General features: G+C 37.8%; 1 protein-coding gene across 1 annotated transcript in view; it reads left to right on the top strand.

The window, feature by feature from the left end:
• Window positions 1–27,619, top strand: part of LOC126185121 (protein purity of essence) — a 321,301-nt gene that overhangs the window by 36,027 nt on the left and 257,655 nt on the right. The window contains 5 exon segments of the mRNA XM_049927939.1: window positions 4,682–4,902; window positions 6,581–7,004; window positions 9,734–9,925; window positions 10,074–10,326; window positions 14,577–14,795. Coding sequence (XP_049783896.1) covers window positions 4,682–4,902; window positions 6,581–7,004; window positions 9,734–9,925; window positions 10,074–10,326; window positions 14,577–14,795 — 1,309 coding nt within the window.

Raw genomic sequence — 27,619 nt, 5'->3', positions numbered from 1 at the left:
GCGTAGACAAGAGCTTTCAAATGCCCCCATAAATGAAAGTCAAGAGGGTTGAGGTCAGGAGAGCGTGGAGGCCATGGAATTGGTCCGCCTCTACCAATCCATCGGTCACCGAATCTGTTGTTGAGAAGCGTACGAACACTTCGACTGAAATGTGCAGGAGCTCCATCGTGCATGAACCACATGTTGTGTCGTACTTGTAAAGGCACATGTTCTAGCAGCACAGGTAGGATATCCCGTATAAAATCATGATAACGTGCTCCATTGAGCGTAGGTGGAAGAATATGGGGACCAATCAAGACATCACCAACAATGCCTGCCCAAATGTTCACAGAAAATCTGTGTTGATGATGTGATTGCACAATTGTGTGCGGATTCTCGTCAGCCCACACATGTTGATTGTGAAAATTTACAATTCGATCACGTTGGAATGAAGCCTCATCCGTAAAGAGAACATTTGCACTGAAATGAGGATTGACACATTGTTGGATGAAACATTCGCAGAAGTGTACCCGTGGAGGCCAATCAGCTGCTGATAGTGCCTGCACACGCTGTACGTGGTACGGAAACAACTGTTTCTCCCGTAGCACTCTCCATACAGTGACGTGGTCAACGTTACCTTGTACAGCAGCAACTTCTCTGACACTGACATTAGGGTTATCGTCAACTGCACGAAGAATTGCCTCGTCCATTGCAGGTGTCCTCGTCGTCGTAGGTCTTCCCTTGTCGCGAGTCATAGGCTGGAATGTTCCATGCTCCCTAAGACGCCAATCGAATGCTTCGAACGTCTTCCTGTCGGGACACCTTCGTTCTGGAAATCTGTCTTGATAAAAACGTACCGCACTACGGCTATTTCCCCGTGCTAATCCATACATCAAATGGGCATCTGCCAACTCCGCATTTGTAAACATTGCACTGACTGCAAAACCACGTTCGTGATGAATACTAACCTGTTGATGCTACGTACTGATGTGTTTGATGCTAGTACTGTAGAGCAATGAGTCGCATGTCAACACAAGCACCGAAGTCCACATTACCTTGCTTCAATTGGGCCAACTGGCGGTGAATCGAGGAATTACAGTACATACTGACGAAACTAAAATGAGCTCTAACATGGAAATTAAGCGTTTCCGGACACATGTCCACATAACATCTTTTCTTTATTTGTGTGAGAGGAATGTTTCCTGAAAGTTTGGCCGTACCTTTTGTAACACCCTGTATAACTTTAAAGGTTGGTTCAGACTCGGTGGCACATTAGTGAAATGGAATGTCAATGTCAAATATCTTTTCATGAAAAGTGAGTAATGAATTTCACACTGACTATTAACATAATTTGAAAAATTTAACTGTTAAAATAATTGGAAAAATTTGCCCATTGAGCATTCTTAGTAAGAATATGATGTTAAGTCAGGTTCCAGTCATTATTGTGCATGTAACTCTCTGTTTAATGTAAAATTATTCCATCCACTCTAATTTTTCTATTCATAAGTCAATTGAAGTCATCCCCATGATACAAAGAAATGTTGTTATTTTCGTAAAGTAACAGATGACAAAAGCGCTTTTTTCCAGCTTGATGTTACAGTAATGAAGGCAGTTTGGATCCCATATTCATATATAAACAATAAGGACCTATTTTCCCAGTACAGTGTGTTGATGGATGAATAGCACAGTCTCGTGGAAGACTGCTCTCTTATTTAAAAAAAAGAAAGAAAAAAAATAATTGTGTAGTTGAATAACTATACTAAATGCAATGTTTAATACATGTAATGTAAACCAACAAAGGGGGAAAGGTGGAACATAAAGTATCCTCTGTTACACGATATCATGACTTAAGGAGTGTAGATATAGACTTTTTTCAAGATACCTGAGAAAAATGCACAAAGAATCACCCAAAAAGAAAATACATTATTGGGAAAAAACCATTGTAACCAAAAAAAGGATACACCACCATAATCTGAAAAAAAGTTATAAAGAAAGTGATATTTTCTTCTACTTACCAAAATTTCCCAGTGCTAAGATCAGTGCTCCATCAGTAATATCACTTAAAAAGGTATAGGATCTATAGCTGTGCTGTTACTTTCCTATTTTCTTTTTAAGAAAAACAGTATTGTTGCAGAACTTTTATTCTTGTAAGTAGAACTTAGAATTTCAAGCTTGCTCAGATGAATCCTAAAGTTGGAGTTACGGTATATATAAATTACAGTCACTGAAGGTAAGATTTAAGAGCACAAAGAAAACCGGTAGTATGTGTGTTGACTCATCATGGGGTCCTGTGCAGCTACGTGCGCCTGCAGGTACATGCAGAAAATTACTGGTTAACTTACCACTCAAGGTGCAGAAGTACCAGTACATCAGCTGCTTTACAATATGTGTCAAAAACTGCTTTCCAAAATAATTTGATTATTTTGCATCTTGAACCATTTGTGAAATATGGTGGATGCTATGAAAAGTTAACACTCACTGCATAGTTGTGTGTGGCTGAGCAGATGTGATTGAGCTATATGTTATCTATTTTATTGAGATTGCAAATAGAAATATATGTCACCCAAGTTAAAAAATAATATTAATGTTAGCTACATACCATACGTAGCAATGTATGACCTAAAGTGAACCGTATGTGAACTGATGTTGACTTCTAGATTGCAAACCATTCAAATTGTTTTCAGTGGGTTACATAATTTCAAAGTATTCTCAGTAGCTATGACCATTAATGGAAATATGGGCAGTTCACCATGTGACGTTATAAGATGTAAGGTTTTTTCCCCCAATTAATTTCTTTAAAGCAACCTGTGCATGAACATACTGCTCACCCAGGGTATTCTCCTGGCCACTGGCTGTGCTCAAATGAGCAAAAAGTGTTTTCAGCTAACAGTTCAGTGGCTCTGAGCAGCTGTCAGTGCTGGCGCCTGACTGCCACTGTGTGTTTCCCCATTATTTAACTTGAATGTTCTTCCCATCGCTTCAGGATGATTCAAGTTGTCACCCAACATGCCAGTAACCTACTTTCTTTGTGTGTGAACCCTAACACCTTTTAAAACTCTACATTTTATTGACTAAGATTGTATGTACAAGGGCTGTTCAAAAAGTATCTGACTTTTATTTATAAAATCAATCTTGATTCAGATACAACTGTCTGACCCTAGTCACCTTAAAAGTAAGTCCCATTCAGCTTCTACAGACCTCTCCCAAGGCTGCTGCCACTGCTGAAAACATAGCTGGGAAGCTTCTTTTGATATGGTGTGCAGCTGCTCTGTGAAATTCTGCATACTGTCGTGCCTGTTCAGAAATATGGTCCTTTTGAGTCTTGGGAAAAGCCAGAAGTCACTTAGTGCTAGGTCAGGGGAATAGGGTAGCTGAAAAACCACAGCCTTGTTGTGTTTGCCCAAAAAACTCTGAATTAGTTGCGAACAATGAGTGTGTCCATTATCATGGTGAAAATGCCAAGCGTCCATTGCCCCACAAGTCTAGCCATTTGACCTCACTGCTACCCAAAGTCGATGCAGAACCTCTTGGTAGTACTCTTTATTGATATTAGTACCTTGTGTGCCATATTCATGATGGACCATGCCATTAGAGACAAAAAAGATGGTCAGCATGAGTTTCACACTGCTGCAGAGTTATGTCGCTTTTTTTTTTGGGTCTCTAGGGTTGATGGAAGCTTCCTTTGCGATGGCTAGAACTTTGTTTCTGGATCGTACCTGTAACCCAGGACTTATCACCCACTAGTTATCACTGTGTCAAGTAAGTTGGAATTACTGTTCACAGTATTCAATGTGGATGCCCAACCAAAGTTGCTTCTGATGTGCTGGTAGCAACTTTGGCAAAAATTTTGATGAGATCTTCCTGAGGTCCAAATGTTCCATTAAAATGGAATAATGGGTTCAGTACTAATTTTAACCTCCTCCTGCAAATTCTCTGATCATTATTCATCTATCTTGCATTAACAGGGCCCTTACACGATCAATATCATCATTTGCAGATGTTGAGGGCCTACTGAATGTGTTTCACTCTTCACTAATGAGGGGATATCTTTGAAACAGTTGTACCATTCTTTTAACTGTGTGATACCCATTGCTTCGTCCCCAAACACTTGTCAAATCTTGTGGATTGTTTCAACAAGAAAATTAAGCATAAAACAAAATTTAATGCAATAAAATTGCTCCACTTTTTCTGTTATTTTGCCCACAACACAAAATCCAATGACTACCACATACATGTGTTGACTTGTTAGTGGCTAATCTGTGACTGGTTGTTTCTCTGGTAGGGAAAGAAATCATGTATGTGCACTATGTATGCTTACAAACATAGAGAGTGTGCATGCCCTGATACCATCGTTGGTTTTAACTGTAAAAAAATAGGATTGGATACTTTTTGAACAGCCCTAGCATGTAAGGTCGTGTTTGCCCAGAAACAGTAATATTTTGCTCTGTTTTTATAAATGCTAGTTTTACATACAATTATCCATGGAGCAGGATTTCAGCCTTGCATTTGAGAATTTCTTATATTTTCAGTGGTAGAGGGCTTTCATATGGTCTGTGGAACTACTTGTTAAGTCTGGGTAAATGTAATTCATATTGTTTTAATTGCGGCTTATTGAAAGAACATTAAATTGACACTCTGAGTTCTCTGTGGATGTAACTTCGTAGATTATTCTAATTTTTGCAAACATTAATTTGGATTTCAGATTACCAGCTGATGAAGTTGCATTAATAGAATGCCTTAAATTTATTGAAGTTTTGTTGGAGAAACCTTATGGTATAAGAACGTTAAACAAGTTCTTTTTTGAAGAAAGTTCGAAACATCCATTTTTGGACTTATTTCAATTTGTACCAACATCGCAAGGAACTCTGTCAACCACATATATAATGTTTAGTCTCAGGATGTTGCAGAAAATGTGCGCTGGAGGTAAGAGCAGAATTTTACCAGCTTTTCTTGAATGAAAATTTTCTTTCTGGAAGAAAGTAAATTTGGTTTACATTATGTACAATGCAGACTGTGAAATTTTCATTGAGATGTTGGAAGTGTATATTTGGTTTTGTACATGTATGTTAATTTTTTTTGTATGAAACATTCTAAAACTTCATTGCATCTATGGCAGTAATTTCCTGCTACTAACTGAAACATTTGTTGAGGGGGGAGGTAGCAGGGGGGGGGGGGACTTGAAGGAGATGAAAATGGAGGAGGAGAGAAGGAAGTGAAGATGGAAGAGGAAGAGACAAAGGTGGAGGTAGAGAAGTTGAATGATGGAAAGAGGATAAGAATATTTTGTGCATAAAGCAACTGTGAAATTTAATGAGAGCATTGTAGATGTTGAAGAATAATAAAGTTGTGGTAAATGCTTGTAGAAGTAGTTGCAAGATTACCCTACATACCTAGTAAATCCCACTGTATTTACATAAATGATAATTTATAACAATCCATATGTTCAAAAATGGTTCAAATGGCTCTGAGCACTATGGGACTTGACATCTGAGGTCATCAGTCCCCTAGAACTTAGAACTACTTAAACCTATGTAACCTAAGGACATCACACACATCCATGCCCGAGGCAGGATTTGAACCTGCGACCGTAGCGGTCGCGCGGTTCGGGACTGCAGCGCCTAGAACCGCTCGGCCACTTCGGCTGCTAATCCATATGTTACTAGCAAAAAATATGTGCCTCCATAGCAGAGGCTGTGAATACACATGTGGTGTCAGTCACCTTGTAAGGTTGCCATTTTAAATCATACTGGAGAAATGGAGAAAAAATTTCATTTGCCAGTCACTGGTCAGCAAGGAGTGGCATGGTGGTGGTGGTGTGCACACTTAATGATCACCACACACTAGACATTGACTGGAGTTAAATTTTGAATCTGTCTGCAGTGTGCCATAGAAAGACGGCATGTGAAGCTGTTGATGGTAATCTGTCCATCACATAAAGACATTCAGATAAGTGAGCTGCTCTCTTGGAGTTATTCAAGAAGCAGCAGCCACTCTTTTCTCCGATTGTTAACATCAGCAAGACAAACATAATATTTAACTCCACACATACACTCTTCAAGTCACCTAGAGTTGTCATGTACACGTGACACAAAAATGCAAATGCAATGAACCTTGCTCCCCCCTCCCCTCCCCTCTCTGGGGTCTCACGGCCAACAATTTGGGAAAACTGCCAACTTTCTATTGTAACAATAAAAAGGAAAAAAAAAATAAATCTGCTTAGAAGTTTAACTCTTGTGACTGATGTCAATGGGATGTTAAACTCTGATCTTCCTTCGTTCCTTGTTGCATTCTTTCGCATGATCAAGCTAGACTGTGTAGGTGAGATAACAGCCCACTGATTTATCCTGGGTTACCACTGAAATACTCATGGTGACCATCTTTGCAATATGGAACACAAAATTTTGAAAGTTTTGTATTCCTTTACATTGTCAGTAATGTCTAATAATTATGACATAACTTTTAAAAGATGGGAGCTGTAGAGATTGATTGACTTATATTTTAAAAAAAGGGACACATTAATATCATAGTGGCAAAATAAAATAATCACTGATAATTTGGGGTTTTCAAGGAATTTAAAACGTGTTACATTTTTAAATTGCAGAATCTCCAGCCCACACCACACTGTACTCAAGTGTGAAAGGAGTTATAGGCACTTTCTCCGAAATCACCAAGGTGAACAGTGCAGTTCTTCATGGCTGGCTGATGCATCTGTTAACAGGGCCTAGCAGTGATGAAATAGCGGATTTAGCCATGCAGCCAGTCGTAATAATGCCAAGTGTACAACCAAGTTCTACACAGGCTACACAGCCATCCACAAACTATGGCCCGACAGATTGGAAAACACTGTCTCCCATGGGAGATTCACTATCAGCAGGCCAGTCATCAACACCTCAGAACAAATCTTCCACAGATGCAGCTCCACCTGATCCAGATGTCCCAGCCACAACTGAAGAACAAAGGAATCTTGTTAAGGAAAATTATACGCTCCTACAAAGTCTGTGTGCCTACTTTGTGAAAGAAGACAGGTAAGTCTGAATACTTACTCATCTTGGGTTTTGTTTGTGGTAGTGATGTTGCTATCACCACCTCTCTTGGGTGATAAAAAAGGAGATGTATAATTCCTCTTTAGGGCAGAAACTTTATACAAATAATAATAATAATAATAATAAATTCTTTCTGAAGTATAACAGTAAAAAATCCCCAGAAAATCTAGATCACTTCCACAACACCAGAAGACAAGTGGCAAAAACAATCAGACAAGTCAAGAGGAAGTACCTCAAGGAACAGTGTGAGTCTATTGAAGAAAATTTCCGTAACTATAATGTACGAGACTTCTATAAGACCTTTGCTGGGAGAATCAATGGATACGGCTCACGAAATCTATGTTTCAGAAAACCAGATGGAAAACTAGCGCTCACAAATCGGGAAAATTGTGAGGAGCTGGCGAGATACTTTACGGACTCCTCAATTGCCCTGAACCTTCTTCAAGATTCCCTCAAGAAACTGCTGTCTACACAAATCCAGAATCCCCACCACCTACACTGCAGAACTACTTAAAAATCTTGGACCCAATTCCCTCAAAGAACTCACTCAAATCATCACAGACATTTGGCAGACAGAAAAACTACCAGAAGATTGGAAATGCGCCCTAATTCATCCACTGCATAAAAAGGGAAACATGGCAGATATAAACAACTATCGAGGAATCTCCCTTCTCCAAGTCACTTATAAAATCCTCTCAGCTTGTCTTCTTCAACGAACACAAGAACAACTCGAACACAGTATTGGTGAATACCAAGCTGGCTTTCGCCCTCACCGATCCTGTGCAGAACAAATTTTCAATTTGAAGACAACACTAGAATACAAAGCAGTCAGAAACAGTCCGATCATTTGTTCCTTTGTTGATTTCGCAAAGGCTTATGATTCAATCGATAGGCAATCTCTCTTTATTATCCTTGAGGAGCTAGGACTCGATCCGAAAACCCTAAACTTTATCAAAGAAACGCTCACAAACACAACTTCTAAGATAAAATTCCTGGGTGAAATATCAGAGCCCTTCTTGATCAAAACCGGCGTCATACAAGGTGGCGGCTTGTCTCCACTCCTCTTCAACCTTGTCTTAGACAAAGTCATCCGAGAATGGGAAAAAGAACTGAAGAATCAAAATTACTGGAAGCCTATACAACTAGGAAGATCGAAAGATGGTATTAAAATTTCATGCTTGGCATTTGCAGATGACGTGGCCATTCTAGCAGAAAACGAGACCACAGCAATTAAACAGATAGACATTCTCAAAGAATGCGCCGAAAAAGTTGGGCTACAAATTTCCTTCCAAAAAACCAAATTCATCTGCTCAAAATTTGAAACTCAAAAACTGACTACAAAATATGGACAAATTTAGAGAGTTCCATTCTTTAAATACTTAGGCGAGGTCCTAGAACCCACAGGGGGAGAGAAAACTGCACAAAAAGTTCGACTGCAAAAACTGAAAAGAGCATACTGGAAAACCCACAACATCTACAATAAAAAGTGTCTCTCCATTCACTCAAAAATACGACACTACAATACAGTAATCAAGCCCGAAGCACTATATGCCAGCGAAACACTCACACTCCATAGAAAAGGCGACCTGGAAGGCATCCTGAAAGAGGAACGCAAAATTATCAGAAAGATTCTTCCAAAAAGAACTGAAGATGGATACAGGTTACAGTCTCGGAAAACTACAGAAAAATTATCTAACCTCGCCGCAGACATCTGGAAAAGAAGACTAAAATTTTACAGTCATATCCACAGACTCCCAACACCCAGACTCTCCCACAAAATTTTAATATACATTGAAAAATTGAAAACCATACCCTGGATAAAAGAAACCAAAACAGATCTAGCAAATGCACAAATAAATTCTTCAGAAGTTATAAACAGAAATGTATACAGGCAAAAAATCAATAGTTGGAAAGTACAACCCGAGAATGAAGTTTGCAAGAGACAGGGGACAAAATGGACAGAGGAAAGAAAGAGAATTCATGGGGAAAGAATGAGAGAAGTTTGGAGAATTAAAAAATTGAATCGGAAAAGCTTTGCGTGATCCGTATGGGTCCAATCGCACATAATAATAATAAAAATAAATTCTTAATATTGTGAATATGTAATATCCTTATATTCCTCATTACTTTGTTGAATATTTCTTTCATAAAAAATTAGAATGGAAATAATTTTATGGATTCATTTTAACAACTTTTTACCTGGCAAGCAAACCACAATTAAACATTGGAATAGTTTAGTGTGAACAACTTTGGTTATTGTTCCACTAAGTTTTGGGTGTGCAGCTACAAGAATTCTCCTTCTTCCTCTAATATTTCGGCTGTATAACGTTCAACCATCTTCAGAGTGAGCCACAAGACTGCTGCTCCAGTGCTAGCTTCGTCCCTTTATACTCATCTACCACGAGTTATACAGCCGAAATATTAGAGGGAGAAGGAGAATTCTTGCGGCTGCACACCTGAAACTTCATGGAACAGTCTTTGCGCCGCCAAAATCTGAAGATTCACAACTTTGGTTTTGCTTTATTTAATACTTACATTTCAGTATTTTTATTTATTTATAACAGTAAATTACTATGCTATCATAACTTACGTGGTCATATTTAACATTGCTAGTATGTAATCTTGTTGCATGCACTTGGAGTCTTCATATTGTTTAGTAGTCTAGTATGTAGAGTACTAAAGAAATACTGTCTACAAGTTATATTTTGCAGTGGTATATCAGAAGAGGTTGCCATAACTTTATTAAAAGCGCTAATAAAAGTTACATCTACATTTTTGACATCTCCTTACGATGGCCAAGGTTTTGCCGATCTTATGGTCACGATGAGGACACTTGCTGAAAGTGGCACTGGAAATGGATTCATTCTGCTCTTCAAAGCTGCTACGGATTGGCTTGACATATGGTATAGTATTCATCCTTTATGTTACTTATTGGTTTGCGGGTGTGAGTATGCGTGCGCCCGCCCGCCCGCATGCACGCACACACACTCGCACACGTGCACACGCTCTTCACACGTAACCAACTCAATATTATTTATATTTTGCTTTCAGCAAGTCTTATTTAAACCTCTGGGAAATACAACAAGTGTTAGAAAAGGAACAATCACCTCTGAAGCACAAAGGAATGTGTGAGGCAGCATGTGGTATTATGAATTTTATGAGCTGTGTTTTTGAGGCAATCAGCCCTCCAAGCCTAGGACTGCAGAATCAAACGCCTTGGGATGATGATATGACATCAGATAGAGAGTCTGACCTCATTGAAGACATGGAACCAGAAGATGATGAAAGTGAAGAAGATGATTCTGTGAGTTATAGAATAATCTTTCTTCAGTACTTTAAAATTTCAAGCTTTGTATGGAAACTAATTGGTAAGGTAATAAAATGTATACTGTATTTACTCGAATCTAAGCCGCACTTTTTTTCCGGTTTTTGTAATCCAAAAAACCGCCTGCGGCTTACAATCGAGTGCAAAGCAAGCGAAGTTCTGAAAAATATTGGTAGGTGCCGCCACAACTAACTTCTGCCGTCGAATATATGTAGCGCTACACAGGCATGCTTTGTAGGCACAAAGATAAATACTGGTGCCAAAACCTCTGCGTCAGTAAATTAATTAAAAAAAAAAAAAAAAAGATGGAAGACGAGCTTTTTTTCTCCGCCCAGAGTTTCGACCACTGCATTTTCATACATTATCCAAGGAAGTAAATACGAATTCCATATTGTTCATCTTCGAGTGTAGCAGCATTTCAATGTACTACGAAAATCCGACTGGCGAGACTGTTGGGATGTTTGCCAATATGGCCAACTCTACGATCTGAATTTTTTTCCTACCTGTGAGAAGAGATGGTTGCTAATAGGAACCTGATGAAATGTGAATCACATGCAGTATTCTCTTCACCATAAGAATAATATGAATATAAACATTTTGCCATGTATTCTTTCGTGTTTGCTGCTATCTCATTTAAATCCTGTCTGCCTAATAAACTACGAAACTAGAGTGAGACAACAGCAAACGCGGAAGAATATACATATCGTGTCATGTTTATATTCGTATTATTCTTATGCCTAGTAGTGATACAGTCATAAATGAAGCACGGCAACTGACTAGATTTTTAAATCTAAGATGACTCTAATTTCTGTGCAGAATTTGATGTACTAAAGAAGCGGCCGCAAAGATTTTCAAATGGAGAAAAATTTTCGCCTAACTCTCGTTCAGAACATGTTCTGTCATACGCAGTCTATTATTTGGTTCTTGGTGATCATTATCAAAGAAAGCAGCAGTGTAAGTAACAACAAATAGCAGTCTCTTGCCATTGTTTCGCTAATGAGACAATTCCTCTTCTTTTTCTTTTTTTTTAACTGTAAGCGGCGGTAGCGCGCACAAAAGCAATCCATGCCGCGAGCGGCAACAGGCCGTAAACACGTACTATCAGAATGCGACAAACAATGCATGACACAGTACAGTAATGCATTTTCAGCGTAGAGTGACGTAAACACCTATAACAAAGAAAACGGCACTTATCAGATTAAAGCAAAATAAGCAATCGATTCAAACCAGACGAAGCACGTGAAAAAGGAAGGGTTCCCGTATAAATACGGACGGAGCGCCTGACGCATAGCAATGGCTACCTGGTAAAGCTTAACTGCTAAGCTTACGACTCGAACCAAACTGCTGTAGCTGTATCGTCATTCATTCGACCTAAATTGTGTCTCATTTTACAATGGACCAACTTTGTTTCGATTTGGAGGTGCGGCCTAAAACTTTTCTCTCCCCTTGAATTTCGAGTCTCAAATTTCACATGCGGCTTAGATTCGGGAATTTTTTTTTCCTTTATATCGAGTCTCATTTTTCAGGCGCGGCTTAGATTCGAGTGCGGCTTAGATTCGAGTAAATACGGTAACAGGCATGGAACAGAGTGATTATGAAGCAAACTACACCACATCTTGATGTTGCTGGTGTGCTGTACCCCCAGGGATAACTATTTGGGGAACCACAATTCTTCTTCTTCTTCTTCTTCTTCTTCTTCTTCTTCTTCCCTGTGACTTTTCCTTTGCCTCCATCATACCCCTCCCCTTGACCCCGCCTCACTCCTGTTCTTCCCCTAACCCCCATGTTACTCTCCATAAGTCTTACTTGGCAGTCCTCTGACTCCAATATTTCTCTCTTGATCTCTCAGTTATTAACAGAAGTGGCCTAATTGTAATCTGAGATCAGTATTGGAGATCAGAATGAGACTGAATAAATGTGTCATAACCCTTCCTCCCACCATGTCAATGGAGAATGAAATGACAAAAATGTATTTTAAGGGTGTATAAGACTCGACACCTCTCATGTGTAAGTCGTTAAAAATGATTTTGTGTTGTGTGTTGGAGATAAATATAATTTTTTCTCATCTGCCATATTTAGCCAATTACAAGATGAGGTTTTTTTCCCAAATGTGCCATTCGAAAAATACAGAGTTGTCTTATATGTGTAGATTAAACTATTGCTGCTGAGAGCAACATTTTTGCATAGTTTAATAGATTATTATAGAGATCGTCTTACACTTACAAATGAAGGTTTGACTATTTATTTTGAAGAATTTTGAGTGATTGAGCATAGCAATGCTTTCATCGAATAGGCTCGAGGTTTCCCAATGCGCCAAAGCACTTGATCCAATATCAACCTTACTTGAACAATCACCTGACTGTCGACTTGCAGTGCTAGTGCAAGGGACATGCAAGAGACTATGAACTATCCACTACAACAATCTAATGATCTGCTTAAAAATTGATGGGTTTGTGAAATGCAGGAGGAAATAGCATTAAATTCTATCATTTTGCAAACTTTTGTTGTATTTTAACAGGTTTGCAATAACAATTCTCATTAATGTATGGATACCATATGCACACAGTTGCGTTCCTTTTTAAATAAAGGTGACATTCAAAGGCGAAATTCATGCCCTTCAAAAACCATTACTTGATTCGGAACCCAAATCAGTATGTTATTTGGCTATGAGAAACAGTAATGATTTCCCAAGCGGGTTGCAAATGAGAAATTTGGTCACTGTTCACGTATTAGAACACTGGGAAAAAATGTCACCAGCTTGTTAACCCACTTTAGAACAAGATGGTGGCATTAAAATGAAACGAGAAAGAAAGTTAATCTAGAATTAGATATTGTACAAGAGAAATCGACTGCTATTGTTATCACAAGAATAAATTACAACAGAAAGACCTGTTGTGGATATAGTACCACAGGTGTCAGTCGATTGCAGGATGAGCGAAACTTCGAGAATTTGATTGAATTGTGATTGCTGTATTTTATTTGTGTGTTATTTGCTGCTGTTGTGTATGACCTGTACCCTAGAAGATATTGCCATCCGTGGTTCACTGTTGTTCAAGCACAGCAGTACAGAAGGGTTGGGGGGGGGGGGGGGGAGGGGGCAGTGACACCATCTAGGCTGAGCAAGTTTCATCATGCAGCCACCCACGGGAATGTATATTGGATAGTTAGGCTTTTATGAACATCTAGCATGTTTAAACTATAGTTTGCCTGAATCCATTTGCACTCTGAATCAAATTTACTTTCAAATTGGACAAATACTCAGCAGCAGCATACATTTCTGGAGGAGATGCTAAAAATCTAGATTGGGACCAGTGGTGTACTTACAAATTTTGTTTAGCACTCTTGTCAGTGTTCACCGTGAGGTATGACGAGGATGATAGGGGTGTCTCGGCTACCAATTCTACACAGCCAATGAGAGAGCAGCTGGCAGTCTATTTGTTTGGAAGCAAGAGAAATTGTAACTTTCTCATGTCAGTATAGAAGGAAAATCTGCTGTGTGTTCAAAAATAAAAAAAATGGGTGTAACCACAACCTCAGAAATCACAACACATTCTGAAGAACTAGCCAAATATTTGTGACAGCAAAGGTACATATTTCCAGCTGTCCTATTAGGATGACAATATTCATGATTAAAAATAGTGATACCACAGACGATAGTAAACAAAACAGACAGTAAAGATAAAAATTGATTTTTGTTTATTTTATTTGTGCACGTATTATCAAAATATAGACAACAATAAATGGCATAAATTTAGAATAGAGGCATTGTTAACTTTTTAGGCAGATATGTGACATCCATAAAAGTTTGTAATTTTGATTAGCCAGAATATTAAAAATAAATTTTTCTCATGGATCTTCTTACAAAAGGGGGTCGTCTTATATTTTGGGTCGTCTCATACATGGGTAGTATAGCAGCACATGTTCATTGAAGATAGTAAAGCCACTTGTGTTAGTGTTTCAAGTAGTGTAGATTTTACCTTTGAGAGGTACTCACTGATTAAATTCAAAGAGGCAGTCTCTTTGCCATGCCATAAAAGAAGTTATTTTCATAATTTCACCAGTTTGTGCAAATTCTTAACCTAATTTCACTAGGGGACAATAACTACATATAATTAAAGTAACAGTACATAATAACAGTTGCTATAAATTCATAGTTGTAAATGTAATAATTTAGTTTTAATGGTTTATCTTGTCTGCTGCCAAAAAAATAACATAGATTTTATTTTCAGGATGAAGATAGTTTGTGTAACAGATTATGCACATTTACGATTACTCAGCGAGAATTTATGAACCAGCACTGGTATCACTGTCACACATGCAAGATGGTTGATGGTGTGGGTGTTTGCTCAGTTTGTGCCCGTGTATGCCATAAGGGACATGATGTTACTTACGCCAAGTATGGCAATTTCTTTTGTGATTGTGGTGCTCAAGAGGACAATTCGTGCATTGTAAGTTTTTGCATTTATTTGGACCAGGAGCTGATTAATTTTTCTTGTACAGATATTGCTTTTCTTAGGTGTGTAAAAACGAAAATGGCCCAAGGTTCTAAAGGAAAAGACCCAGTTATTCAGCCATTGAATGATAACTGTTGGAGTATTATATACAACGAAGGGAACATTTTTCATTAAATAATTATATAGTGTATTATCATACTTGACCATACATTTGGAATTAGCTCTGACAGTTCTGGTTTTTTAGTGATGTCCAGTTTAATGCTGGGGTTTGAGGATTTTATGACTGCTGAGGACATTTTTCTCTTACAGCCATGCCTCTCTCAGCCAATCGTGGAACAAGCACTGATACCGGTGATGAGGCATGGCTATTGCTTGTGTCACAACTTTTCAGTTAAACGTTTGCCAACAAAATGAGGACAATGACTTTGTTGTTTTCATGTGTGAAGTTCCTAAGTTATCTATACGTTTCAGATCATTTAATCTCTATTTGTTTTTGTTTCATCGTTTGGCAACAGGCCAAAGAGATTGTGTGTTTAATGTTAACCTGCAACAGGAATGCATATTTCTGAAGTTGTGTAATGACAGCAACAATGAATGTGTCTGTTGCACACTGTCTACTGTAGAATTTTCCATTGCACATAAAGGAAAGATTATTATTAAAGACAGATATTTATGTTGCAGTACTTCCAAAATGGTTGAGTTTATCAGGAACACCTGTTCCAGTTGAGAGGGTTTTAGGGTTTTTTCCCTTTATGGGAAACATTTGCTCTATGGAAGCAGGTAGACTTTCAGTATCTAAAACCTCTGTCAAATGTTAGAATTAATTCTGAACTTTCTTGTTGCAAATTTTATGATATAATTAAAACAAACAAACTTTTTCTGAAAAAAGTCATGTATAAAGAAAAAAATGAAAAATACTACTGAAAAAAAAGTTCCATATTTCAGGAAACTTTTAAATTTCTAAGTAATTTCAGAATCATGTCCTGGGTTGCACCCAAAAAAATATTCTAATATGTCCGGGGTTGGCCAGTAAAACATAATTCTCATTACAGCATTTTAGACAATTATCAAAACATTTTTCCCAAAGTAAATATACACAAAGAAGTTTAAGAGGTTATACAACCATCTTAAGCAAGTTAATGGCAATAAATCTTCCTCCAAATAAGTTAAATCAGTTTTTAGACCAACTGCCATTGTGTCTGTTGATTTTGTTCCTGTCCTCTCTTCTCCACATCTTTAAAATTTACATCTTATAAACTGGGAATTTTAAATGCTATTAGATAATCAGCAATATAACATGATCTCTGTTGCAAAAATTGTATCTCTCTCTGCCTGCATTTCTGTCTAGCTCTAGCTGCAGTTTTGTTGTATGTAATTACTATATAGACAGTGAATTTGTAAGAAAAGACACTGTTTTACAGGAACTAGATAATTTTAAATTAATCTTACTGTCCAGATTATATTGTATGCCATTTTCCTTGGGAGTAGAATATGCAGAAGAAAAGATATTTGTAGAATTGATACTGTAAAGTGAGAATGGAAAAGCAGGTGCTGCTTCAGCTGTTTTAAGGCCAGTTCACACCAGTTGCCACATCACATCAAAACATTCCACAATGCATTTCAAATAGTAGCATCCATAGAGACTGTCACATCTCATCACGGTTTCTTGGGAAGAAAGTTTTGATGGTTTCATCATCCGATAACATCGGAAGTTGGCCTATGTTCACCACTGTCACTCATATTACAGTAGTGCTTTTGGGTCTTCTTAATCTTTACTTTATTATTGCGCTTTGTTTTCAAGACAAATTGCAAATGATCCGTGGTGACTTGGATATATTTTCCATTGAGTGTTCTTCCACAAGTGGGGTCAGATATCTGAAAGTGAAAAAATTATTTAAATTTTACAATAACAGAACAGAGCTGACACCCACATTTATGTAAATAAGAACATAAATTCATGAAGCAATTTTCATTAAATAATGTTTTAAGTGTACATGTCAGCTATAATGAAGGAGAGAAATACAGTTGTTTATGACATTATTAGTAATGTGAGGGGAAAAAAATATAGGTAAGATAGTCTGGCTCTATTTATTTCCATATAAATATTGTTTGATGAGTTTGTACGTACTGTGGAATCTAGGTAGCATGTTTTTAAAGGACCACAGGTTCTGAGCATTATAAGCGGAGAAACATACTACCAAAAAATAACTAATTCTGTAACAATTTGATTTTTTTGTAATTAAAAATGCTGAATTAAGGGTGCCATATTAGGGGTAATATGCGAAATCATAACGCCACACTTCGTGCACCCTATCTCGATCAGTTATAATTGAGAATGTGCTTTTTCAAGAACAGGTTCAGAATATCGCACCCAGAACCCCTAAAAATTATGTATTAGAATACGAGAAGCAGAGATGTGTTAAGTATGGCAACATTGCTTAAATCCAGTATATTGAACATTTGACACTTCTTCTGGTCGCACACTTTATCTTGGCCTCTGTGTGATTGGTGATAGTTGAACAATTTTATGCCACTTTGGAATGTTTACTTTCTTTACCAACCTTAGCTATGAAACAATATTATGTGCCATAGCTGTTGTGATTGTAGTGTTGATTCGAGTGCTGTGTTGTGCGAAGTGATTGTGAATATTATTTAAAAAAATGAATGAAGAAGCTGTACCAGGTCCTTCTATTGGCTCATCATCAACTTTCATGTCACTTCTATGACACAGTAATCCATTACATGTTTGTTTCTTTTATAAGCTGTAAGCTGGTAGCCCTGAGAAGAGGAGGCTGGCCTTTAATCAGCAGCCAGTTGCAGCCAGTCAAATGATTTCGCTCCCAGCATCGTCCGTTAAGGCGCTAAGCAAAACTGTGGAATCCGTACCATCAGCCAGTTGGAATGCAGGAAAGTCATGAGATTAGAGATCAGAACCTCTAGTGTCCAAAACGTTTACGTAGCTTGTGATGCAGAAAAAAACTAAAATTGCAATTTAAAAAACTAAAATACACTAAAATTCAATTTTTATCACACTTCTCAAAACAAATGAACTTTGTTCATCTAGTGTCTCTCCATTGGTAAATCGCTACTGGTAACTGAATAGGAGATGTCATTTCAACAAACTATTGTTATATTTTACATCTTGTTAGTCTACCTACGCTGTAACACAATAAGGTAAAGTGCATGGCCCTGTCTTCAGAAAGTTGTGGGAACATATCGATAGTTAATTATGTCGTTTGTCATAATTTTAATATTTTATTGTCCATCTTAGTTAATATATTCAACAATGAGTCTGGAAAAGGTTCTGGATCATCCTAGTATTCACTTCTTGTTTTTCTGCCATCTATTCCCTCAAGACTTCATTAATTGTCATGGACTGACAAACGGCACATTCAAAATATTCATTGAAGCTAAGTTAATCAGCATTTTCTTCATGCTTCAGTATTTGCTGCCATTATTCAGTTGCAATTTCTTCCTTTTCAGGTGTGAATTCTTCTGTAAGTTACCAGTGAAAGACAGCCTTCTTGAAGCAGTTTTAGATTGTTCTTTCTTGGCCAGAATTGCAGATACTTCTTACAAAATGCACAGCTTTTAAGGTCATAACTTTTCTCATAGTTAGCCAGGTCTGCCTCTTCTGTACAAGTTTCATCCTATATTTTTGTTTCAGACATTTTATAATGCCTTGGTGAAGAGACTGAATGTGGCTTATACAGTTGGGAGGAAAAATACACTAAATTTATACTATGTACATATGACATATCTTGAGATGCACTGCACATTGGTCAATAAACAGGAGGATTTTCCAATTTCTAACACACAACCTTGCATCCCAGACACACATGAATTGTTCAGATATGGTAGTTGTCACACGTGCGTTCACATTAGGGTTATATTTACATGGAATTGTCACTTATTTTTAAAGCATTGTGGGTTCTTTGTATCCCCAGTTATTAGCGACACCAACTTTTCTGTTCCACTTTCATTACAACATAATAAAACAGTTAGCCTCTCTTTATTAAATTTTCTGCCATGACAGTTTTCTCCTTTAAATTCAAGAGTTTTGTCAAGCAGAAGGTGAAAAAATAAGCCCGTTTCATGTACATTACAAACATTGATGGAAGAGTATTTTCCCATGACTGAACAGTGTCAGTGTTTACAATTCTAGCTTCACCTAAAACATGTTTATACACTAAATTATGTCTGTTTTTTAACCTTTCAATCCAACCATTGGAAGGTGTGAAATCTGCGAGTCCGAACTCTAGTGCCAAATACTTTGCTTTAGCATGAACCACATTGCGATCAGCTGGAATATTCAAAACACAAGCTTATTTTATCCACTTCAGTAGTACATTTTCCAGTTGTGGAAGCTGACCATTGTGCACTCATTTTCATTTGCCATTTCCTCCTTCCAAACATGCTGTTTAAATTATTTTTCATTTGGGGAATATTGTATTTAATGTTGATGGAGGAATGTTGACTTCCACACACTATCAACACATTTCATGTGAAGATTTTTTTACCCTTTCCTGATTAATGTTCCACTTTCCTTCATTTGTTAACTGTCTCACTGACTTTATCCATGATTTATTGGTATACCATCCAACACAAAAAAATCACAGACCGAGAGTCAGTCGAATGCTAAACACCAACAAAGAACATCAGTGACAGAATTAAATGCTATTTGTTTTATTGTTAGGCCACTAAGAAGTCATCAGAACTGCATCCAACCATAAAAATTACTTCTGCACATCATTTCTACCATAGCAAACAAAGTTGTTGGCACCAAACAACACTGTCTCCGTGCACATTTCTGCATCCTGCTGCTACAAACACTGTTACTCCCACCACTTTCAGAAGTCATGGCAGCAAAAGTTGCTATGGGCAAACAGTAATGGTACCAGTGCTGCCAAGTTTGAACATACTAATAGAGAAGCGATAATGTACAAACAAATTGTTTAAGGTAACTGGGACTTTCAAAACTTGATGCACTAAGCTAGAAAACATGGTAATTAGGAATGTGTCAATGAGATTTCACGGAATATATTTTTGCTAGCAAATAATTGTTGATGTTTTGAAATGTTAATTCACTTCTCTTGCAGTATCATATGAAATTGATGAAGGTCATACGTTATGAAGTTTGCTTTGGCCCTTGATAAACTTCTTCATCGTTAGTTCCTCAATTCTGCTACCACCCTCGGACTTTCGATATCACAGATGATAAGTCGTAACCTCACATTTGCAGTTGGGAATGGGCTAAATGAAATGATGTGACATGACAGACAGTATGAACACACCCGACATAACAGTGACAGTGCCTTGATGTGTCGGCCAGTGTGATTTGGCCTGCAGTAGATACCCTGTTGCAGTGAGGCACATCCGAAAGACTCAGTGTTGAACTTTTAGTTTAATCATTGCTGTGGTGGATAATAATTCCAATTATGTCATTAGTTAGGAAATCTTGTAACAAATATGCTGGCCCACATGTATTTCTACAAAAGTTGAAGAAATTAAATTTGCATCAGATTTATCAGTCATCTCTACAGAGATATGCTGATTGATAGTAATAATCAAGAAACAGCTACCTACTGTGTTTACTTCTAATATTTTTCCCGTTTTACTCACCATATAGCAGAGGTACTGAGTCACAGATAGGTACAACAAAAAGACTCACAATTATAGCATTTGGCCATTAAGGCGTATATACAGGTGTGTGTGTGTGTGTGTGTGTGTGTGTGTGTGTGTGTGTGTGTGGTGTTGGCCACTGCAGTGTGGTTTCAGTTGCCTGAGACTGCAGGCGTGCGCGTGTGTGGGGAGGGAGGGAGAGAGAGAGAGAGAGAGAGAGAGAGAGAGAGAGAGAGAGAGAGAGAGAGATGGTGCCACCATTTTGAACTGGAAAGCAAGTGTCAGAGCAAGCAGTGAAAACATGAGACTTCACCACCTCCAAAGAAAAAATCAAAGGCCATACACACCAGTTCTGGTAAGGCATGATGTCCTCTTTTTTTGACGAAGGCCTTAATGGCCGAAAGCCATAATTGTGAGAGTCTTTATGTTGTGCCTATCTGCGACTCAGCATCTCCACTATATGGTGAGTAGCTACTTTGCTTTTCATAATATTGTTACATTCCATCCCGGGTTTCCATTGTTTGATTTTTGCCCTTTTACTATAATCCAAATTCATGGCCTCACCTTACAAGACTGAATGTGGATGGTGATGCAGAACATTCTATTTCACTTTGCAATAACTGTCAGGTTTGGCAAAAGTAAGGAACATTGCTAATATCTCTTACAATTTGATACTGAGAGATTTGTTGCTGGCCTTTGTGAGGTATTCTTGTAAGTAAAGGCATCAACAGGACCTTGAGGGAACTCAACAGATAATATTTGGTATTTCACATACATTCTATGATATACCCATGCTGTGGAGACGTGACATATTCCAATGCAGAGTTACTTGAAGTGGTTTTACTGCAGATGGAGCCACGGAGCCATCAGAGAGATAGGAGTTAACATTGAAGAAGTTGATAAGTTTGTGTGGAGAGGATCAGGTGAAATGCATTTAAAAAAATGGTGCCAACACTGAAGAAGTTGAGAGACCATGATGATGATACTAATGAATCTGAAGCAGATAAAATTTTGGAACAAATATGACAATTACTATAAATTGCTAAAAACAGTTAAATGTATGGGAGTGCAGCATGTATACATGTGACAGTGGTCTAGGTTTGTCTGTAAGCAGGGTGGTATTATGTTTTAAGCACAAGAATGTAGAATTTGACACATTTTGTAATTGAGTACCTGTGATAATTATGACCAATGGTTGGTACTTAACAGATGTTGTATGTTAGTAATTTTTGTATGTTCTTCTTAATTAGTGTGTGTAGTGAGTGAAATGTTATGAAACAGTGTGTGTGTAGTGTGTGCAGTGACTGATAGTGAGATATGAGTGAACAGTGTGGCATTACATTATTTAATAAGTTATTTGTAAAAAAAAAAAAAAAAAAGTATTGTGTATCAGGAGTAAATCTAATGATTGTCTCTAACTAGAAGTCTGTAAATATATGTGTATATGAATTAGTTTATTTTAAATTGATATAAACTTGTAAATATTTTGACATGTCCTATATCCTTGTAAAAAGAGATCTACGGATTAAGAAGACTACTACTACTACTACTACTACTACTACTACTACTAATAATAATAATAATTAATAAATTAATTAATTAATTAATTAGTGAGTCCCAAAATGGGTAGCCAGAGATCAATTTCAAGGGAAAATGTCTTTGGATTATTAAAGTTTATCAACTTCCATTATGCATCACTATTAATAATAAATTTTCTGAATGACCATATACAATGATCAACATACTCAGTCTGCAGATTTTAGTGCTAGATCGTCTGTCTGTCTACAGTTTCAGGAGACAAGTAAATCTTTTATCATGGTATTATAAATCATCTGCAGAATTCACAAGCCCCTCTGAATCTGATATAATTTAAGAGAACAGTAGAAACTGTTAATCAAAAAGTTCAGGCAGAAGTTAATTTTCAGAGAACACAGCTTCCCAAGATACACCATGACCAACCATTAGTGTATAGTCCACATATTGTGTGATGATTACTTTTTATCTGTATTTTTGGTTCACATTTGTGTTTGTTTACATATCATAGAATTGGGTGAGATTGATACTACACGATGAGAATGGTGACTATATAGTTGTCTGTGGGGTAATTAATTTCCAGATAATATGAAGACAAATGTTTGCTCTCTTCATGTCGGCAGAGACTTAAATGTCTTCAAAGGGGACTCCCATTGGTGAGCAAATCTAGTATTGACCTGTGCAGTCTGTTAAAAGGATAAAATTTGTTTACAATTTTACCCATTTTTGTGGTGCAAAATACTTTTGAATATAAGTGAGAATTTTTCTTGTGTGTTATTATCTGGACATAGTATTTTATATTATTGTTTTCTGTCTATTTTAGTAGTCTTCATTATCTGCAGTGTGATACAATTTCTTAGCTAGAACCATAAAAGTCCAACAGAGTGAGACGGACCACACTGTAGTGCTATACAAGTAATGAAATACGTACTCGTATAGCTAGTAATAAATTTTAAAGATAACCTTGCCAGTGCCCCTCCATGTATTGTGTTAGATTATGATTAAACCAATGTCAGTGTCGATCTTGGAAAATCATTTGTTACTGATAGACATGGTAAGAAATGCCATGAACAGATATCCAGTCACTATAAGTCTGAAAGAAGCATCATTATCTTTGGGGTCAGCTGCTGGTGACTTACTCCCTCTCTATGTGATTGACAGAGGTATGAGTATTTTCAGAAACTGTGGCTGGAAAATGTTCACAAAGGCCAACCTTTGCTGCAACGAATCATGGTGTGCTGCTATGGCGTGATATAATTGTGCTTCACATAGTTGAATTTGAATGCCAACATTTATGGACTGGTTTGAAAAAACTTTTCTTTCGCATGCCTAGCATCTGGAAGGTGTTAAAGTTATCCTGGGAGACTATTTACTATTTCACCTCAGTCCAGATGTTCGTTCTCTCTCTCTCTCTCTCTCTCTCTCTCTCTCTCTCTCTGTAGTGTTCATAGTGTAATATACAGGGCTATTACAAATGATTGAAGCGATTTCATAAATTCACTGTAGCTCCATTCATTGACATATGGTCACGACACACTACAGATACGTAGAAAAACTCATAAAGTTTTGTTCGGCTGAAGCCGCACTTCAGGTTTCTGCCGCCAGAGCGCTCGAGAGCGCAGTGAGACAAAATGGCGACAGGAGCTGAGAAAGCGTATGTCGTGCTTGAAATGCACTCACATCAGTCAGTCATAACAGTGCAACGACACTTCAGGACGAAGTTCAACAAAGATCCACCAACTGCTAACTCCATTCGACGATGGTATGCGCAGTTTAAGGGGCTCCGGAACGCCCTATACTTGCAATGTTAAAATAACGCTTATAAATTACATCTTTCCTCACAAAGTATTTGAGGTAGGAAGTTGAACTTTTTACAGATTATTTATTGGAATATGGGCTACAACTTAACACGGGGATTTTACAAAATTTTAGTTCAGTTATTAAAGATGATTTTTTTTCAATTGTAATGAAAATTCACAACATTTTTTTGCAATTTTTTATTTATATATTCAAAAATATACAGTTTTTTGGAAAAAGGCTGTGTTAAATTATGCAGAAGGTACTGTGTAACATTTACTGAAAGTTTGAAACAAATATGTTTGGAAGATCCTTAGAAAACATGTAATTAGTATGAGAAAATAAAAGTTTTGGGAATCAAGCGACAAAGATTGGATTAACTTTTTAGTGCATTCCAGGTCCATAGGATGGATTATCTTCATCCTCTGCAAACTCCTCCTCCAGCTTCCTCTTGTTCCTCCTCCTGTTTACTCTTGCTTGTATTTCTAGACTCTTTACAGCCCTGTCTGCAGCCCGAAGGCGTTTCGTGTCTAAAGCAAGCATCGCTCGTACCATGTTAGAACCTATCTTCATTCCCATATTTCTAAATACCTTGCACCTTACAATGTTGCCATCATTGAAAGTCGCAACAGCATCATACACACCAAAGTGAAGTGTTTCTATTCCAACAAATACAGTCTTGGGGATTCTCGACCATATAACACTATTTACACTTTCATTGGGGTTTTGAGTTTTTCCGTGAATACACTTTTTCAACAGTTCAGGTGCTGCTAAGTCTCTGAAAATAGGTTTTATCACCTCCATTATTGCATGAGGCAGACTATGCTTATGAGTGTACACTTCTCCAGTTAGCAATCCTTTGTTATATTTACTCCAACTGTCTTCTTCTTTGGGACACAAGCTATGTTGGGGATTTTCATCGGTTGAAGAAGTATGAAAAAAAAAAAAAAAGAGCCCAAACAGCCTTCTTCATTTCGTCGACACTTTGTGTATTTTGCCTAATAGCCATTCCATAATAGTTCTGTATTTTGTCAATTACACTGTCAGTTAACCTTCCCTTCCCATCCAACCCTTTACCATCACTGAGTTTTTGTTTTTCGTACGAAGCTTTCAGTCGCCGAAGTCTTGTTCCCATTCGCTTTTGTACGTGTCCAATACACTCAAATTTCTGCACTACAACATCATCACCATAGGGCTTCAGTCCTTGAACATGTTTGAAACTTTTAGAATCACCGTCACCAAGGTAATTAACATATTGCACTTTATCACACGCCTCAGAACGCTGGAATATACTGGCAACACCAGCCACTTCCATTCCTCCACTACTGCCACTATAGTTAGCTTTGCAATTATTTTCATGTGTACCTTTATATTTTTGTGGACATCTACAATACTTTGATATTACTGCTACATCTAAAACTATCCCTGTATACATACTGGTGGCAGGTACTACCCCATGAAGAGATGTGTGTCCCCGTTTATGCCAGGTACCATCGAACGCTGCAATCAAATCTCTGTTACCATTATTTTCCATTACTGCCTCTTCCACAGCGTTCTTCATAGATTCTATACAGACATCTTCTACTTTAGACCCTATTAATTTATTATAGGTCATAAACTTGGTTGGGGGATTTGGAAGATTCATGATGCCACAGAAAATTGCACCTGCAGTAGCACCCTTACCAACTGAACGCAAGGAATAAACAAATCTAATGTTGTGTTCGTTGATTTTGCTACCATTTTCTTCAGTTGCAGTTACTGCAACACTGTTCCAAAAGGTGGTCATGTATGAACACTTATCACATTTCAGTTGTATTTCACTAGCAAGTCCTACGTGCTTTATTATGGAGAGTTCCAGACCAACTTCACTACAATGAATACATCTTACACAGTTTGAAAAAATTCCTTTGAGAACCGACATATCAAATATTTCATTCACATCCGATTCGCCCATAAAACATTCATAGTTTTCACTCATTGAACCAAGCTTCTTCTGTGAAGTATTTTCTTTCCCACTTTGACTGCTATGGGCAGGTGTACTTGAGAGGTTAGGTTCACTCACTTGGTTATCGTCTTTATTGTTTACAGTAATAACACATACCTTTGGCTTTCCAACATTTCTCCTTTTCTTAAAAGCCTTCAGAGGATTTCTATTAACTTTACTTTTACTCATTATTATACTTCAACAAAACAGAGACTCAAGAAACAGAATTAATTACGAATATTTTCGAGATAACAACAGACTAAATAAACATGAAACAATCGACAATCACACCAGCGATATATATTGAACCATCACAGGTTAGCCACAACACATACTTTATCTCACATCGCTAAAATGTACCTGATGAACACGGACGTTAATAATAACACTATTTGACAGCAGTTTAACAGCGCCACAGTGGGTCACGCCCATGTAGAACACATTTCAAAAAAAATTTAAAAATAGTTGTAGTCTTCGGAATTGAATAAATTATATATCTATTAAAAGGTAATAGTCTGCAGATTCAGAAAACGCAAAAAAGTAAAAATTGGACTTTTCATGATTTTGAGCCTTTCCGGAGCCCCTTAAAGCTTCTGGATGCCTCTGTAAGGGGAAGTGAGCGAAGAAACGGTTGAACGCGTGCGGGCAAGTTTCACGCGTAGCCCGCGGAAGTCGACGAATAAAGCAAGCAGGGAGCTAAACGTTCCACAGCCGACGGTTTGGAAAATCTTACGGAAAAGGCTAAAGCAGAAGCCTTACCGTTTACAATTGCTACAAGCCCTGACACCCGATGACAAAGTCAAACGCTTTGAATTTTCAGCGCGGTTGCAACAGCTCATGGAAGATGATGCGTTCAGTGCGAAACTTGTTTTCAGTGATGAAGCAACATTTTTTCTTAATGGTGAAGTGAACAGACACAATGTGCGAATCTGGGCGGTAGAGAATCCTCACGCATTCGTGCAGCAAATTCGTAATTCATCAAAAGTTAACGTGTTTTGTGCAATCTCACGGTTTAAAGTTTACGGCCCCTTTTTCTTCTGCGAAAAAAAACGTTACAGGACACGTGTATCTGGACATGCTGGAAAATTGGCTCATGCCACAACTGGAGACCGACAGCGCGGACATCTTTCAACAGGATGGTGCTCCACCGCACTTCCATCATGATGTTCAGCATTTCTTAAACAGGAGATTGGAAAACCGATGGATCGGTCGTGGTGAAGATCATGATCAGCAATTCGTGTCATGGCCTCCACGCTCTCCCCACTTAACCCCATGCGATTTCTTTCTGTGGGGTTATGTGAAAGATTCGGTGTTTAAACCTCCTCTACCAAGAAACATGCCAGAGCTTCGAGCTCTCATCAACGATGCTTTCGAACTCATTGATGGGGACATGCTGCGCCGAGTGTGGGAGGAACTTGATTATCGGCTTTATGTCTGCCGAATCACTAAAGGGGCACATCTCGAACATTTGTGAATGCCTAAAAAAACTTTTTGAGTTTTTGTATATGTGTGCAAAGCATTGTGAAAATATCTCAAATAATAAAGTTATTGTAGAGCTGTGAAATCGCTTCAATCATTTGTAATAACCCTGTATTTGAATGCCACCAAATGCAAAAAATCTGTCAGCCACTGGCTGTCACTTTCTTCAGGTCTAGAAGAGATGTGTACTCAGAAGGGTCTTAGGGGGAGGTGGTGTCGAGTAAAGTGAAGATAATGTGCAGGATCTTGCAGAAGCAATTGTAGACAATTTATAGAAATGTTTATTTGTACTTTTTTTTTGAGAAAGCTATAGAAAATACCCACAGATTACAGATTTGCGTGTGTAGTGTCAGAAATTCTGGAAGACTGGGAAATCAAGGTACTCGGAATGAGACAAATTGGT

Source organism: Schistocerca cancellata, chromosome 4 (genome assembly GCF_023864275.1).
Source record: "Schistocerca cancellata isolate TAMUIC-IGC-003103 chromosome 4, iqSchCanc2.1, whole genome shotgun sequence".
In the NCBI taxonomy this organism is placed as follows: domain Eukaryota; kingdom Metazoa; phylum Arthropoda; class Insecta; order Orthoptera; family Acrididae; genus Schistocerca; species Schistocerca cancellata.
Note: the sequence above shows the minus strand (reverse complement) of the source record. Positions and strands in the feature narration are given on the sequence as shown.